Source organism: Herpailurus yagouaroundi, unplaced genomic scaffold (genome assembly GCF_014898765.1).
Source record: "Herpailurus yagouaroundi ecotype Mexico unplaced genomic scaffold, PumYag 180, whole genome shotgun sequence".
Taxonomy (NCBI): Eukaryota; Metazoa; Chordata; class Mammalia; order Carnivora; family Felidae; genus Herpailurus; species Herpailurus yagouaroundi.
Genome location: NW_024412411.1, coordinates 2,927,411 through 2,943,995, shown reverse-complemented (window position 1 = coordinate 2,943,995; position 16,585 = coordinate 2,927,411). Strand labels below are relative to the sequence as shown.

The following is a 16,585-nucleotide window of genomic DNA, read 5'->3' as shown; positions in this document are numbered from 1 at the left end:
CCAGGGCTCCCGTGTACAGGCCTCAGCTCAGGACCACCAGGGCTTTGGCATGAAGCATCCTGAGCCTGTCTTCCACTTGTGGCTGTGGGGAAGCCTTCTAAATCCTCTAATCAACTCTCGTATCCCATTGTTGAGAGGGCACTAGGACCCAGAGACAGGCAGGGGCTTGTTTGGATTACACAGCAAAGCAAAGATGTCCTTGTTTCCCCTCCTGCCTTCTCCTCTGGCACGTCCACAAGGGTGGACTCAGGGCTGAGCCTCACGGCAGAATGCTGGTCTGTGAGGGGCAGTCTATGCCCTCAGCCAACTCCTGGTAAAGGAGCATGAGGTGCTCCTCCATTGGGCCCACCTCATCCTCCCAGCTTGGACAGCCCAAATCTTGTTCTCTAAGCCCCAGGAGGCTGAAACAACTCCTTCCCAGTGTTTTAGTAAATTCTGCCTTATCTTGCTGTGTGACCTCAGGCAGGTCCTGAGTTGTCTTTCTCTTTGTGAGTTTCCATTTCTTAATCTATCAAGTGGAGGAAATGAAGTCACCTTTACCGCTGGCTGTCATAAAGAATGAGCTAGCTGGCACAAAAACAGACACTCACACCAATGGAAGAGAATAGAGAACCCAGAAATGGACCCACAAACGTATGGCCAACTAATCTTTGACAAAGCAGGAAAGAATATCCAGTGGAATAAAGACAGTCTCTTCAGCAAGTGGTGCTGGGAAAACTGGACAGCGACATGCAGAAGAATGAACCTGGACCACTTTCTTACACCATACACAAAAATAAACTCAAAATGGATAAAAGACCTAAATGTAAGCCAGGAAGCCATCAAAATCCCCAAGGAGAAAGGAGGCAAAAACCTCTTTGACCTTGGCCGCAGCAACTTCTTACTCAACACGTCTCTGGAGGCAAGGGAAACAAAAGAAAAATGAACTATTGGGACCTCATCAAAATAAAAAGCTTTTGCACAGTGAAGGAAACAATCAGCAAAACTAAAAGGCAACTGACAGAATGGGAGAAGATATTTGGAAATGACATATCAGATAAAGGGTTAGTATCCAAAATCTATAGAGAACTTCTCAAACTCAACACCCAAAAAACAAATAATCCAGTGAAGAAATGGGCAAAAGACACGACTAGACACTTCTCCAAAGAAGACATCCAGATGGCTAACAGACACATGAAAAAATGCTCCACATCACTCATCATCAGGGAAATACAAATCAAAACCACAATGAGATACCACCTCACACCTGTCAGAATGGCTAACATGAACAACTCAGGCAACAACAGATTTTGGCGAGGATGCAGACACAGAGGATCTTTTGCACTGCTGGTGGGAATGCAAACTGCTGCAGCCACTCTGGAAAACAGTATGGAGGTTCCTCAAAAAATTAAAAATAGAACTACCCTATGACCCAGCAATTACACTACTAGGTACTTATCCAAGGGATACAGGTATGCTGTTTCGAAGGGGCACATGCACCCCAATGTTTATAGCAGCACTATCAACAATAGCCAAAGTATGGAAAGAGCCCAAATGTCCATCGATGGATGAATGGATAAAGAAGATGTGGTATATATATACAATGGAGTATTACTTGGCAATCAAAAAGAATGAAATCTTGCCATTTGCAGCTATGTGGATGGAACTAGAGGGTATTATGCTAAGTGAAATTAGTCAGAGAAAGACAAATATCATATGACTTCACTCATATGAGGACTTTAAGACACAGAACAGATGAACGTAAGGGAAGGGAAGCAAAAATAATATAAAAACAGGGAGGGGGACAAAACATAAGAGACTCCTAAATATGGAGGACAAACACAGGGTTACTGGAGGGGTTGTGGGAGGGGGGATGGGCTAAATGGATAAGGGGCATTAAGGAATCTAGTCCTGAAATCATTGTTGCACTATATGCTAATTTGGATGTAAATTAAAAAAATAACATTTATAAAAAAAAAAAAAGAACGAGCTAGACATGGCAAGAAGGCAGTCCATAAACTTTTAGGCGCTACCCATGTGACAGGGGATGTTATATGCCTAACATCCATCCCTACTTGTCTGAAAAACAGCCTCCTCAGGCTTGTGGGGCCCTGGGGTAGCCCCCAGAGCAGCCCTTGATGCTTGATGGGAACTAAGTGGAAATTCAGAAAAGACAAAACCACCTCTGCTCCCAACCAGCAGACTGACAGCTACCAGGAAAAGCCTCTCCTCTGTCCTTGCGGTAAGAGGAAGAGGAAGGCGTGGAAAGGGACAAGGCCGGGAGGCCTGGGAAAGCTTATTCCGGGAGGAGAAGGTGTAGGCTTGAAGTAACTGTAAGGACCACCCATCCCCTACCGCAGGCCCCCTGGCTGGAAGAGGATGTAACTAGATAAATGTCGGGTACACCCATGTCTGCAAGGGGGTGGGGGTGTCAGTCATGTGTGGGTCTGACCTGGAAGATGTACATGTATTCACATGGGCACACATATTCAGAACTGCACCTGTGTGTATATGGCATATGTATGTGGCCCTGGAGTACGTTTGTTCACACGCATGTTGCCTGTGTCTCTGCATGTGACGCATGCACATGCACATGTGTGCCCACTCCTGGGGTGCCTATAAACCCCCAGTTCACAGGCCGTGTTTTCCCAGGCTTGTAAATCTTTGCCACAATCCCAGGCAGGCCCAGATACCACAGGAGATTTGTGGGGTTCCTGGTCACTGCAGGCTCTTGATTTTCCCCACGGACAAAAGCAGTTACACAAGAGGAGGAAGAAGGCTTAGAGGATTAACTCAGGTCCAGGCCCTCCCAGCTCAGCCCTGGGTGTAGGCTCCTCACAGTAGGCGTGTGCTCAAGGCCAAAGGCCCACCTCCCCGGGGAGGGTCCTCAGACCCTCTGCTGCACGTGGGCACTGACCCCTCCACAGTCACCTCCTGCCCTCAATCACTAGCAGGAACCCCTCAGTCCATGTACAATAGCCACGTATCTTACCTTTTAACCTCATATGTCCTCCACAAACTGGCCAAGCTGACCTTAGAACCCCACCTCCAGAGTCCCCACCCCTAGGCAGACACTGCCAGCTGGGTCTCAGGGTCCCCCTCCTCACCCTGCGCTGGGCTCACAGTACAGCTCTGGCTACTCCACTGGGTAAGTCTCCCCTCTTCCTTTTTTTTTTTTTTTTTAAAGTTTATTTATTTATTTTGAGAGGGAGAGAGAGTGTGTGTGCATGAGCAGGGGAGGGACAGAGAGAGAAGGGGAGAGAGAGAATCCCAAGCTGTCAGCATACAGCCTGATGCGGGGCTCAATCCCACAAACCATGAGGTTATTACCTGGGCTGAAATCAAGAGTGGATGCTTAACTGACTGAGCCCCCCAGGCACCCCTTCCCCTCTTCCTGAACCCTGGTTTCTCTAGCTGTCAGATAAAGCTATTCCCTCCCATGTGAGTCCACAACTGGGAAGGCCTGTAATGAGCCACTGGCCAGCAGGAACGGTGTCCTGCCCATCCTAGGCAACCAAGGGTACTGCCCATTGGCTCCTTGCTGCTCCCAGAAGCCAGGAGGGAAACACAACCCTCAACTCACTGTCTGAAAGAGGAGACCACCTAGCCCAATCTAAGCAGAGAGCCCTGGTCCCTCTGGGATCATCAAAGGAGCTGACCCTACTTGAGGCTTGCAGGTGGCATGCCTGGTGGTCTCCTCTGAAAGGAGGAAGTTGGTCTGTCTGGCTGCACCTCAGCTCTCCTTCTCTGCAGCCTGGGCATCTCACTTTGTCCAGAGTCTGGGGTCTGCTGTTTCCCAATCATAGGCATGTGCAGAGGGGCCACAGAGAACCAGCAGAGGAAGAAGGAACACGTGCCTGTGGGTGCAATCCCTCACTGGTGCACACCAAGCACACCCAGACCCCGACACAGCTCCATACAACCCACACAGGTCCACATACATGCATATGCCCAGGCACCTGCCACACTCAGGGGCATACCACCCCTAGCCTGCACACATGCACCCACATGCAGCCCAGCAGATGCAGGGCTACTGCTCAGCTCCAGAGCAAGTTTCACACAGAGAACTTTCAGAACCAAGAAAGAGAGAAGGGGAAGAGCAGAGTCCTTAGATGTCCAGGCTCTTCCTCGGCTTCCTCCCAGAGAGGCCAAGCACACAGATGAGCCCAAGGACACAAGATGGTTTGTCTGGCCTGTTGTCTCCAGCCATCCCACACAAGCCCTGGCCAGGATGCTCAGAGAAAGCAGGCAAAGGTCCTCTCAGGAGTGTGGCCTTCAGCCTGCCCAGCCCTGTTTGTCACCAGCTCGAAGTGAGGCTTCAGACTAGTAAATCACTCTGGATTTGGGAGTCTAAAGGGCAGAATGTGGGAAAGAGGCGTTCTAGAGGGGACAGGGCCATTCCTAGGCAGAGAGAGCCCAGCCACCCCCTGGAGCCCTCACTTCACTAAATTTCTAATCCATTCACTCATTCTGTATTTATTGAGCTCTCCTGAATGTTGGTGACCTAGTGGCGAAGAGCATTCAGTCCTTGTCTCAGACTCAGCTTGGAGTCCAGCTTCTTCAGAGCTTCAGGATGGGGTAGGTGGGGCACCAGTCCCAGGCTCCTCCATTGTGGCCTGGATCTCCTCCATGGACTCCAGCCACAGCCTGAACTAAGCCCTCCAGGTATAGACTGAAGTATGAACTTTGCTCAGAAGCATTGGTATCATCTGAGACTGTTAGAAATGCACCCTGAGGCCCTACCTTGACCTACTGAATCAGATCCCCAAGGGATCCAGGCATATATTGACATTTGAGAAACACTGATATAGAACATTCCATACTGATCTAGTCCCTCTTCCTCCTGGCCTTTTCAGGATGTCACAGACCCATTCGGGTAATAACTATATATGGGAACACACAGTGCTTTACAACATCTCATTCAATCCTCACACACCCTTATAAGGTACGTACCATTATTATCCCCACATTACAGATGGGGAAATGAGGCACTGAGTGGTTAAGTAACTTGCCGAGGATTCACACAGACAGTAGTGGCAGAGCCAGGTTTGAACACAATGCTTTGAACCAAATCACTGCCCCATTCAGCACCAGTGTCTCTATGTCTGGATAGGAGTCAATGTGATGAGACAGGCAATAAAAAAAAGTGAAATACCCAAGGAGCCAGTGGACCTCTTCATAAGAATCTAGGAAATACCAGATTTTACTTACTGTTTGCTTTAGAATTTACTCCCTGTCCCTAAAGGGCTGGAGGCAGCACAGACAATAGCCACATATCCCACGCTTCTATCAGAAGCAAGGCAGAAAAAACAGTAGAGAAACCTAGACTAAGATGGCGACTCAGCTTCCTGGCAGCCAACATAAAAAGGGAGGAAAGGATGGGGCTGGCGATGGGGAGGCTGTGAGGATTCCTGAGTTGAGCCAAAGTCACAGGGATGGAGAAAAAGGGACCACTGAAGAGATATTTGGGAGACAAGTTCAATGGGACTTGATAACTGAATGGGGGAAGTGAGCAAGAGGAGAAATGGAGGAAGAAGCCCAGAATGTACCCAAGCCCTCTGCTTCTGCTAGAGTAGCTAGAGGACAAAAGGGCATATAGATAAGGACTGGGCACCATACTTCACAGTGTAGACACTGGTAAATGCATGCAACCTGTCCCCTCTTCATTCATGCTACTACCTCTCAGATGTGGGCCACTCCCATCCTCACCCTGCTTCACACAGCCTGGGGGCCCAGGACTCTCTGGCCTCTGCTCTTCCCACAACCTCTGGGAGGCTCCTGCTCTCCATCCCAGCCTCCAGAGCTACTGCCCCTGAAGCTACGGTTCCTTCCTTCCTTCAATCATCAGCTTGGGAGCTGAGGGATGGTCATGGGGAAATATTCATAGAGAGCACCGGGACTCAGGGCAGAGCTGTCAGTGGAAACACTGCAGGGCAAGCGGTGACACCCAGGAGTCTCATAAACTCTCAGCCAATTCTGGGCTCTTCCAGAGGACAAGACCCCCAGTTCTCTTCGGTCTGAGACCAATTTCTCACATGCGGGCTGAGACTGAGGCTTAGCAGGGAGGAAGGGAAGAGATCACAGTCATGGTGCCTTGTGCTGTATTTTCATACCTCTTCATCTGATCATTCATTTACTCATTCTTTCCTCACCTATTGGACTAACATTTAGAGTCTCGTCCAGGTAGTCAGTCCATGACAGTGCTGACGTCCTCAGCGTTAGGAGAGAGAGGTCAGGGAGCTTTAGTCCTGTGTGCCCGTTTGCCAGATGACGAAATGAGTTCTGGAGAGGGAAACTGACTTGTCTAAAGTCACTCAGCTGAAGCTGGAACTGGCTGTCAGCCCCCCACCCCCAGCCCATGCCAAGTTCAAACCCGGCTGTGCATTAAGGGCACTGTTCTTGCGAACACCGCAAGAGTCTTTTCTACAACCTAAGACACAATGAGGTTTGCCTCTGGGGTCTCCTCAGCCCCATTTCTTTTTCTCTCCCTTCATCCTCTCTGTGTCCCCACCAGGAGCTCAGTGATCCCACAAGGGATCCCAAGGGGAACGATGACAACCCTGGATCCCCACCATTCCCTCTCCTGGGCCGTCCTCACCCCCTGATTACCATGAGCTCCAAGTACCTCCACTGTCCTGCTGAGGAGGGGCTTCTGGATTCACTGTCACCCATCCCAGGGAGCATTTGGCCTTTACCAGAGGCCTTCCCTTACTCCAGAGGAGCAGTTCCAGTGCCTGTGCTTGCCTATGGAGGGACCTTTCCTGGGGCTTCTCAAACAATTCTGCAGAAGTGACCTCTAGCATATTTTCTCTGGTAGTTTATAAGCTTTAAAATGTCCGGCTGGGGCACCTGGGCCTCTCAATCAGTTAAGCGTCTGACTCTTGGCTTCGGCTCAGGTCATGATCTCACAGTTCATGAGTTCGAGCCCTGTACTGGGGCTGACAGTGCAGAACCTGCCTGAGATTCTCTCTCTCTCCCTCTCTCTGCCCCTCCCCTGATTGCTCGCGCACATGTTCTCTTACTCTCTCTCTCAAAATAAATGAATACAACTTAAAAAAAAAAAAATAGTGTCAGACTGCCAGAGCCAGGGTCAGAATTCTTGAACACTTAAACTGGAATCAGGGAATATTACAGCTAAGGTTAGATTACATATGTCTAGAATGTTTGAGTTGAGATTATAGCCTTAGGGCTAGGGCTGTAGAATCAGGAACAATTATAGCTGGAATTGTGGATTAAAGGAAATCAGGGACAGAAGTGATGCCGACACCACTTTGTCCCACCTCCCTGACGGCTGAGAAGAGAGAGCTGGCCTTGTCACCCAGCCAGTCAGGGCTGGGCCAGGTCTGCTGCTACCTAGCAGGGTTCTGTTCTCCAGCCTTCCTAGAGCAGCATGCAGAGCCTCTGGCGCCAAAGCACTCCCTGCATGGGGACAGTGGGGACAGTGGTATGCTTCTGCTCTGTCTCAAGCCTCACTGCCAGTCCATCACAGCACCCCGCCACCACAGTGGATATATTTAGGTGCCCTCCCTAAATATGTTTCCACAGCTCCCAACACTGCCTTTTATGTCCCCTCCTCCTCTGAGTCCTCCAGGAACCTTCTCTAAACTGCCCCAATGAAGTCATCAGGAACAAGGGCTCTTTTGCTCCATCAATGCAAACGTCCTCTCCCCACCCTCGCCAAGCAAAGCCCAGCTTAATGGGTCTCCTGGTCCACCTCAGCCTGGAGCTCAGGCCCACCTGCCCTAAATTTGACCTTGCCACCTCCCCCACCCCTAGCTCCTAGGGTCTGCCATGGGTCAGGGATGAAACATCCTTGATCTTGCCCTTCTTGACTTTTCTCATTCCAGGCAGAGGGCATCCCTACCCCTGCCAGTCCCCAAACACACACACACACACACACACACACACACACACACACACACAGAGGTCAGTATTTTCCTGTCCCTCTAGTGTTAGGAGAGAGAGGCCTCTGTCCAAGCCCCATGGCTACCCTGCACTTTACCCCAGGCTCCCCGTCCCATGCTCTATCCCAGGCCTTGCCAGAGACTCAGCATCCATCCCTTTCAGACTGCATCTGTCCAGGAGACAGAGTCACTCAGAGTGCAACAATGATGGGGCCTGGGGTCAGGAATGGATCCCCCAGACATACTTAAATGAAGGGCTCTCAGATTCCCACTTGCCCAGCTCATGAGAAGTCATTGGTCCTGTGGGGATCAGGGGCTCCTGGGGCAGGCAGGGGCCCCCCTCATGTAGAGGCTCCATCACATCCATCAGTTTTATCACCAGCAGTTTTATCACCAACAGTTAAAGAATTTTATGTGCCAGCATTTTATATCCAGGAACTCAGTCCTTACAATAACCCTATGAGGCAAATATATTAAGTCCTCCATTTCATAAAGGAAGAAACTAAGGGGTGCAGAGAGGTTTTGACCAAAGTCTTACATGTAAAGAGTGACAGAGCTGGGATGCAAACCAAGCCTGGATAGCACAACCACGTCAACAGTCCCAGGTGGTAGCCTGCTATGAGAACCCCTTCCCTGTGATCCCCCAGGGTCCTGCAATCTCTTCCAGCCCAGCCAGTGGAGAAAATGTCAAAATCTCACTGATGGTCAAGTTTCCTCCTCAGAAGCCCTGCTCCCCTGCTGCTGAACTAGAAATAACCGACAGACCCTACCCCAGTCCCCTCATGCAGGATATACCCCCCACACCACCGTGACCCCCTCCTTCACATCAGCACGTACGGCCACACACAACTCCAGCTTCCCTCAACGCAACTGTGCTTTACACATGCACACACAGCACAACCATATACCAACCACACTGCCATACTCCCCCAGGATGCGTAAATCCTGCCATCCCAATTTGGAAGACAGGCAGCAGATTCCTACTCCACAGGTGCTGGAGGACTACCACTGCAGGATAAACCCAGCCAAGCCTTGAGTCAACTCACTGGGACACTATTTTTATATTAAAACAAATGCAGTAATATTACAGAAAGGAATGCAACATCCACATGAATTCTGAAGATTAAAAAAGGAGACCTCAAAGAAGCTGTGTGTGTGTGTGTGTGTGTGTGTGTGTGTGTGTGTGTGTGTGTGAGGGATCGTTTATACTTCCTCCACCCATATCCGGGGTGAGCTTTCATTTTCCCAAGCCTTTAGGGGTGCTGGGTAGAAAAGTAAGAACCATCCTGGGTTCATGGGAAATGGTCTGTGGGCGGTAACAGCTACACGAACGCTTCTCACCTTCCATTACCTGGCTCAGCACCCCACATAGGGCCACAGATGTGCCACACACAGAATACACGTCTCACAACAGGCACAACGCACATGTATGCACCATCGCGCGGTGGCTCCTACCACACAGCGTGCACAAACCACGGGCACACACAGAACCCCTGGGTTACTCTGGCACAATCACCCACAGCTATAGATAGGTACCACACACACTTCTTGCATGTGGACACATACTACTAATCCACTGGTCACGGCGCATACACACACCACACACTACTGCGTACAGCCCAGCACACACGCATGGCCCACACTCATGTCTTACACACTGTTAACATCACACACACACACTCACCCCTGGAAACCCCACCCGGGCAGCGGGGGTAGCCTGGAGCCGGCAGGCATATCCCGTACCCTCGTGCCCCAGCACCTCCTGCCCCTGGATGCCCCGCCCCGCCCCGCACAGCGCTTACCTGGGCCATGCAGCACCGCCCGGCTACAGGCTACAAGCCGGGAACGACGCTCGCTAGCGCTCGCGCTGGGAGGCGAACCCGTAAACCTTTCGCTCGGGAGCTGGGAGGTGAACCCACAAACCGAGGGGCAGCGTGGGCGGCTGAAGCTCCCACCCCGAGTGTCTCCCGCCTCCCTGCCTCCCTCGTGCCTCACAGCGAAAAGCGAGAGCGAGAGCGAGAGCGCGAGCGCCGGGGGCGGGGGCGGGGGCGTGGCCGGGCTGGAGCGCACCCAAGTTGGAGTCCCGCGGAGGCTGGACCGGACTGGTTTGCCCGCCAATTGGGCAACCTGGTGGTGGTGATTAGAGTCTGGAAGAGGCCGCAGGCGTAGGAAGGGACGCTCTGGGCTGGGACTCAGGACCCCTGGACTCTAGTCCCGGTTCCGGCATCCCTACTCTTGCCTGGCCTCAGTTTCTCTCTTTGCATTGGGGACAGTGGAAGCGGTGATTCCTCAGGTCTTCGGGGCTCTGACAGTCTACAGTTCGGAACTGGTCGAGGAGAGGGAGGGATAATAAGTGTTATTTTTTGAGTTCCACTATGTGCCAGGCATCATGCTAGGTGTTTTAATCCATTTCCTTATTTCGTCACTGTAACCATTCCAGGGGCATTCTTAACCCCATTTTACAGGTGGGGAAACTGAAGCACAGAGAGATGAAGTGACTTGCCGAAGGTCACACAGCTAGTAAGTGGCAGACCTGAGATTTGACCTAAGCAGTCCGGCTGTAGAGCCCAAGTGCCCCTACAGCCTGGCACTTGGTGACACTTCCCACACCACAGACTGATCCCTGATCCCTGATCCTCATAACAACCCCAGGAGCCTGGTGTTACAGACCCCAGGTCACCCAGCTAGTGGGACATCGTACTAAAGATGAGATGGGAGTGATGCTAGGAATGGTGAGTGTCAGGATAGTGTAACAGGACAGCACTTGGCACATGGATGGCGCTTATCATTGTCAATATTCCTCCTTTTATCTTCTCAGATCTCCTGGACCTTGGCCTCCAGTTCCCTCGTCCCTGAAACCTCCCTGACCTGTAGCCCTCTGACAAGCCAGCCCCTCCTCTTGGTGACCACTGCAGCAACAATTATTGAGTTCTTACTATGTGTCAGGTTCTGTGCTAGGCACTGGCAATGCATATGAACAAGACAGTCCAGATAGCGCTGGCTTCGTAGAGTTTATACTCTGGTGGGGAATGCAGACATTAAATAGTCACACAAATTAATACATCATTACACATTGTGATGAGTGCTAAGGAGGAAAAGTGAAAGGCTAATACAGGAGATTATAATGGGGGTCAGAAGAGGCATCTAGTTTTTAAATCAGGAGATTTGGGAAGACTTCCCGGAGGGAGTACCATTTAAGCTGAGACCAAGGTGAGGAGTTCGCTTCAGCCAGGTGACAGTGAGGGGAAGAGATACCCTGGTCCAGGAGACTGCACAGAGGGCTCAAGCAGGAGAGGGCTTGGCATGGTCCAGGAAACGAAGCACCGCCAGAGTGGGGGTGCCCCACAAGCTGGGAGGCATGGTGGGAGGTGGGCTGCAAGAGCAGCAGGAGCTATTCCAGCTGGGCCTTGTGGCAACGGTCAGGAACTTGGCCTTTATCTGAAGGGCCGTGGGAGTCACCAAAGTGTTTAGAGCAGCAGAGTGACATAACCAAATTTTGCTTTCATAGATTTCTCCAGCTGCTGAATGGAGACTGAGGAGCGGGTGGGAGGGACAAGGTGGCGGCAGGAGCCCAGCCCGGAGTCCTGTCCACAGTCTGCAAAGACATGACGGTGGCTGGCCCAGGGAGGGGGTGGGGGATGGAGATGTGAGGACAGACCCAGGGGTGTTTAGTGTCAGGGGCTCTCTCTGACTGAAGGGACCTTGAGGCAAGTCCTTGTCCGGTTCGTCTCTTTGCAGGGAGAAGGTGTTTGCCTGTGACTCAAGGGACTTGGGCCCCTAGAAACCTCACCTAGGGAAACTCTCTCCTCTGTCTTCACAGTGGCCCTTCCAAATCTCCCCTCTCCACAAACCCTAACCCACTGATATCCCATTCCCACCTGCTGACCCCACTCTCTAACTGACTCACCAAGAAATTCACTCAAAAATGTTCACTGGCTCTTTCTTGAGTCAGGCAGACATTAGGACTGAGGCTGGGCTTTCTGCAGGGGGCTCAATTAAATTTCTGCCCCTAACTTCTCAGCTCAGCATCCCCCTACCCAAGAAGTAGCTCTTCTTTCATCTGGGGTGAAGGCCGCGACCAGTGCCCAGAGCTGCTCTTCTGCTCCTGCAGCCCGGTCCCCCCACCCTCTCCTGGTCTCCTCTCCTGCCACCTAGGAATATTCTCCACCATCTCCCCCAGCCCTGCCTTGGGGCCACGCCCTCCGGGTACTGCCCCCTCTCTTCCCTTCAGTGCCAACCGGTTACCACCTCTGCAGTCCTTCCCCATTTACTTAGTCTCTGCCCTCACAGAACCCCCAAGATGGCCCCTCCAAGGACCCAGTAATTTCTGTGTCTCAGAAGGAGTGCATAGGAAGTCACTCCATGGACACTATCAGGAACTGCCCACGTGGCTCCCACAATACCCTTCCTGATTCTCCTCCTGCTTCCCAGACTCCTCCCACCCTCTATCCCACCCTCTGCTAGTGCTGCACATTCTCCCTGGGGGAGGGTAGTGCTCCCTAAATTACCCCTGTGTGCTGAATACTCAGTCCCCACCTCCAGCCCAGTCTATCTCCTGCATCCCAGACCCATTGCTCCCTAGACATCTTTGATGTCCTTTGATGACTGAAGCGTCCGCTTCTCTACAATAATCTCCCCCATATCCTCATGTCTGTGATGCCACAGCCCCTGTCACCTGACCCCAATGCCTGCAGCCCCTCCCTTCAGTTCCCATTGCAACTTATGTTCAACATTTACTGAATTCCTGCTGTGTGCCAGGATTGAGGAAGGATTTCTTGAAGAAAAACAACAAAAAAGAAACAAATCGTGTAGGAAAAAATTGGTGAACTCAAGTCTAATAAAAATGTTTAATGTTTATTTATTTTTGAGAGAGAGAGACAGAGCCCAAGCGGAGGAGGGGAGAGAGAGAGGGAGACACAGAATCTGAAGCAGGCTCCAGTCTCTGAGCTGTCAGCACAGAGCCTGACATGGGGCTCGAAGCCACAAATGTGAGATCATGACCTGAGCCGAAGTCGGAGGCTTAACTGACTGAGCCACCCAGGTGCCCCAAGTCTAATTAAATTTTTAAAGTTCTATTAATACAAACACATGCACACACACGAAAAGACAGACCATAGACTGAGAGAAGATAATTGCAATACGTATAACAGACAAAGGGTTATTATTCAGCATATGTAAATAACTCCTATGTAGCAATAAGAAAAAGCCAAACAACCTAATAGAAAAATGAGCAAAATACACAAGCAGGCATTGTATTTTTTTTTAATGTTTATTTGTTTACTTTTGAGAGAGAGAAAGAGGGCAAGCAGAGGAGGGGCAGAGAGAAAGGGAGAGAGAGAATCCCGTTCTGGCTCCGTACTGTGAGCATGGAACTGGACTCAGGCTTGATCCCATGAACCATGAGACCATGACCTGAGCCAAAATCAACAGTCAGACACTTAACTGACTGAGCCACCCAGGCGCCCCCAAACTGGCATTTTAAAGAAGATAAAGCAAGTATGGCCATTACACATAGGAAAACATGTTAAACCTCACTATCACCCAGGGAAATTTCCTTTTTTCTTTTTTTAATTTAAATTTTTATTTTTGAGAGAGAGAGGGGCAGCGCACGAGCTGGGAAGGGGCAGAGGGAGAGGGAGACACAGAATCCAAAGCAGGCTCAGGCTCCAAGCTGTCAGCACAGAGCCCGAGGTGGGCCCCAGATTCATGAACCATGACATCGTGACCTGAGCCGAAGTGGGATGCTCAACTGACTGAACCACCCAGGCACCCCTGTCACCTAAGGGAATTTCAATTAAAACCACAGTGAAATGCCATTTCACACACATCAGATTAGCAACAATTAGAGTTTTAGAATATCAACTTTGTTGAGAGCATACAGACAGGAGATTTTATGCACTGCTGGTAAGACTAGAAATTGAACACAACCTTAAGTTTAAGGACAATTTATTAATATCTAGTAGTTGAAGATGCACATAGTCTAAGACTGAGGTATGCCACTCAACATGTATATATATATATATATATATATATATATATATATATAACCAGGAGAAACTCTTGCAGATGTATAAAAATGTACATCACAGCATTGTATCTAAAGCAAAACACTGGGAACAATCTAAATATCCATTAATAGAAGAATGGGAAAATTAGTTTTTTTAATTTGTTAATTTTGAGAGAGAGCAAGTGGGGGAGGGGCAGAGACAGAGGGAGAGAGAGAGTCAAGCAGGCTCCAACGCTCATTGTGGAGCCCGATGGGGGGTTCGATCCCATGACAGCGATCATAACCTGAGCTGGAACCAAGAGCCGGACTTTCAGGGCACCTGGCTGGCTCAGTCGGTTAAGCCCAACTTCAGCTCAGGTCATGAGCCCACAGCTTGTGGGTTCGAGGCCCACATGGGCTCTGTGCTGACAGCTCAGAGCCTAGAGCCTTCTTCGGATTCTGTGTCTCTGTCTCCTTCTGCCCCTCCCTCACTAGTTCTCTCTCTGTCTCTGTCTCTCTCTCTCTCTCTCTCTCTCTGTCAAAAATAAATAAATATTTTATTAAAAAAATTTTTTTTTTCAACGTTTATTTATTTTTGGGACAGAGAGAGACAGAGCATGAACAGGGGAGGGGCAGAGAGAGAGGGAGACACAGAATCGGAAACAGGCTCCAGGCTCCGAGGCATCAGCCCAGAGCCTGACGTGGGGCTTGAACTCACGGACCGTGAGATCGTGATTTGGCTTAAGTCAGATGCTTAACCGACTGCGCCACCCAGGCGCCCCTAAAAATAAATAAATATTAAAAAAAAAAAGGGTCAGATAGATGCTCAACCAACTGACACATCCAGGCGCCCTGGAAAATACATTTTTATTCGGGTATCCCTTGCTACGTGAACTCTCACTCTCTCCACGTTTGTTACGGTAGCTTGCAAAACTTTTACCCACAGAAAACCTGACATAATAAACCTGCAGGCGCTCACCAGTATGGGTCGGGGTGAGCAGATGTGGAGTGGGCTGCAGTCCTAATGTAGCTGTTCTCCCAAGAGGATAGGATCGTGCCTCATGCTCATGTCACTTAAACTTATTTGGTACATAATTGTTACCATCTTCCTCTCATTAAGTGAAAATGCCCTCTAAGGAAGTGGGAAAGCCTGCGAAGAAAGTAGGTAAGCCCAAGATGCTTAGAGAAACCCACCCCCTGGAGGGAGATGTGGTAGTACTAAAGCTCACTGAGAGGCCCGGCCAGGCACACGTCCTCACGCACAGGAACTGTTCCATGTGTGAGAAAACAGGAAAAAAGGCTCATTCAGTGTTAGATAATGGAGTAATCAGTGTTTTCAATGCTTTAGAACTGTCGTCACTGATGGAAATATCTTATATCTGCCATCCACGATGGGGGCCTCTAGTCCCTTGTGGCTACTGAGCCCTTGAAATGTTTCTAGGGCAACTGAGGACCTGAATTTTTAACTACTAATTAATTTACGTTTATTTTTTTTTAAATTAATTTACTTTTTTTTTAACGTTTATTTATTTTTGAGACAGAGAGAGACAGAGCATGAACGGGGGAGGGGCAGAGAGAGAGGGAGACACAGAATCTGAAGCAGGCTCCAGGCTCTGAGCCATCAGCCCAGAGCCCGACGTGGGGCTTGAACTCATGGACCGCGAGATCGTGACCTGGCTGAAGTCGGACGCCCAACCGACTAAGCCACCCAGGCGCCCCAAAATTAATTTACGTTTAAACCAAAATAGCCTCGTGTGGCTAGTAGATACCATATTGGAGAGCATAGCTTTGTACTGTGCAGAAATCTTTGATGGTTATTAATATCTTTAAAAATGTTTAATGATATTTGGGGGAAATCAGTTGAAGTTTTTGGATGAGCTGGGAACATATGATTTCTCCCAGCCAAAATTCTGTAATATGACCTTCCACTGTCCATGAATTTGCTATTAGGAAAGGTCTATGTCCTGATAATAAGGGATAACAGCATAGTCATGTAATGGAGTACTATACAGCAGAGAAAATTAAGTGAACCAGGACACCACACAGCAATAAAGCTAAATCTTACAAGCATAATATGAAAAAAGTGTATAGAAGGATGCATGCAGTATACTATCAACATAAAGTTTAAAAACATACAAAATAATGTAAAACTCATATAGAAAGTGCATGAAGATATGAATGAGAATGACCAACAGCCTAGAGGTCACCTTGGAGGGGAAGGAGGAGGTGAGATTGTAAGGGACACACTGATAGCTTCTGTTTCTTTCCTGACCCCCTCCCAACTCCCCTGTACCCTCTGCAAAGACAGAGGTTGAGTAGGTTGAGCACAGAAAGGAGGCACTTCCTCTCAGTAGCCTTCTCTGTCCTCCTCCTCCTCCCCCGCCACACACAGGGCTCCTTTGGGCTGCCGAGGCCCCAGTGTTGGCCTCTGATACACTCGATTATTTCAGCCTGAGGTTGTCTCTCTCTACATCTTTCCCCCACCAGCAGAGAAGGTCTTTCAGGGCAGGACTGTGTTTATTGTTCACCAGCCCTATTTCCCCCACGCTCGGCACAGTGTTCTGTAAATATCTAAATGAAAGAATGAATATACATTTCTTTGAGGATTTGGACTTGCCATGATCATTTATTCTTTGACCTTTATTGTGCCCAAGTGTGTGCAGGCCGCTGGGGATACAAAGACGAATGATCTGTAGCTAGTGCCTTCAAGAAGTGT

At 49.7% G+C, this 16,585-nt stretch overlaps 1 protein-coding gene across 2 annotated transcripts in view; it reads right to left on the bottom strand.

The window, feature by feature from the left end:
* The window catches only part of P2RY6 (pyrimidinergic receptor P2Y6), a 40,131-nt gene extending 30,277 nt beyond the window's left edge, over positions 1-9,854 (bottom strand). For both annotated transcript variants that reach the window (XM_040489273.1, XM_040489269.1), the window contains exon 1: positions 9,686-9,854. Coding sequence is in view for 1 of the 2 variants with exons in the window: in XM_040489269.1 (XP_040345203.1) it covers positions 9,686-9,694 (9 nt within the window). In the remaining variant the exon portion in view is untranslated. The remainder of the gene's footprint in view (positions 1-9,685) is intronic.
* Positions 9,855-16,585: the final 6,731 nt, after the last annotated feature.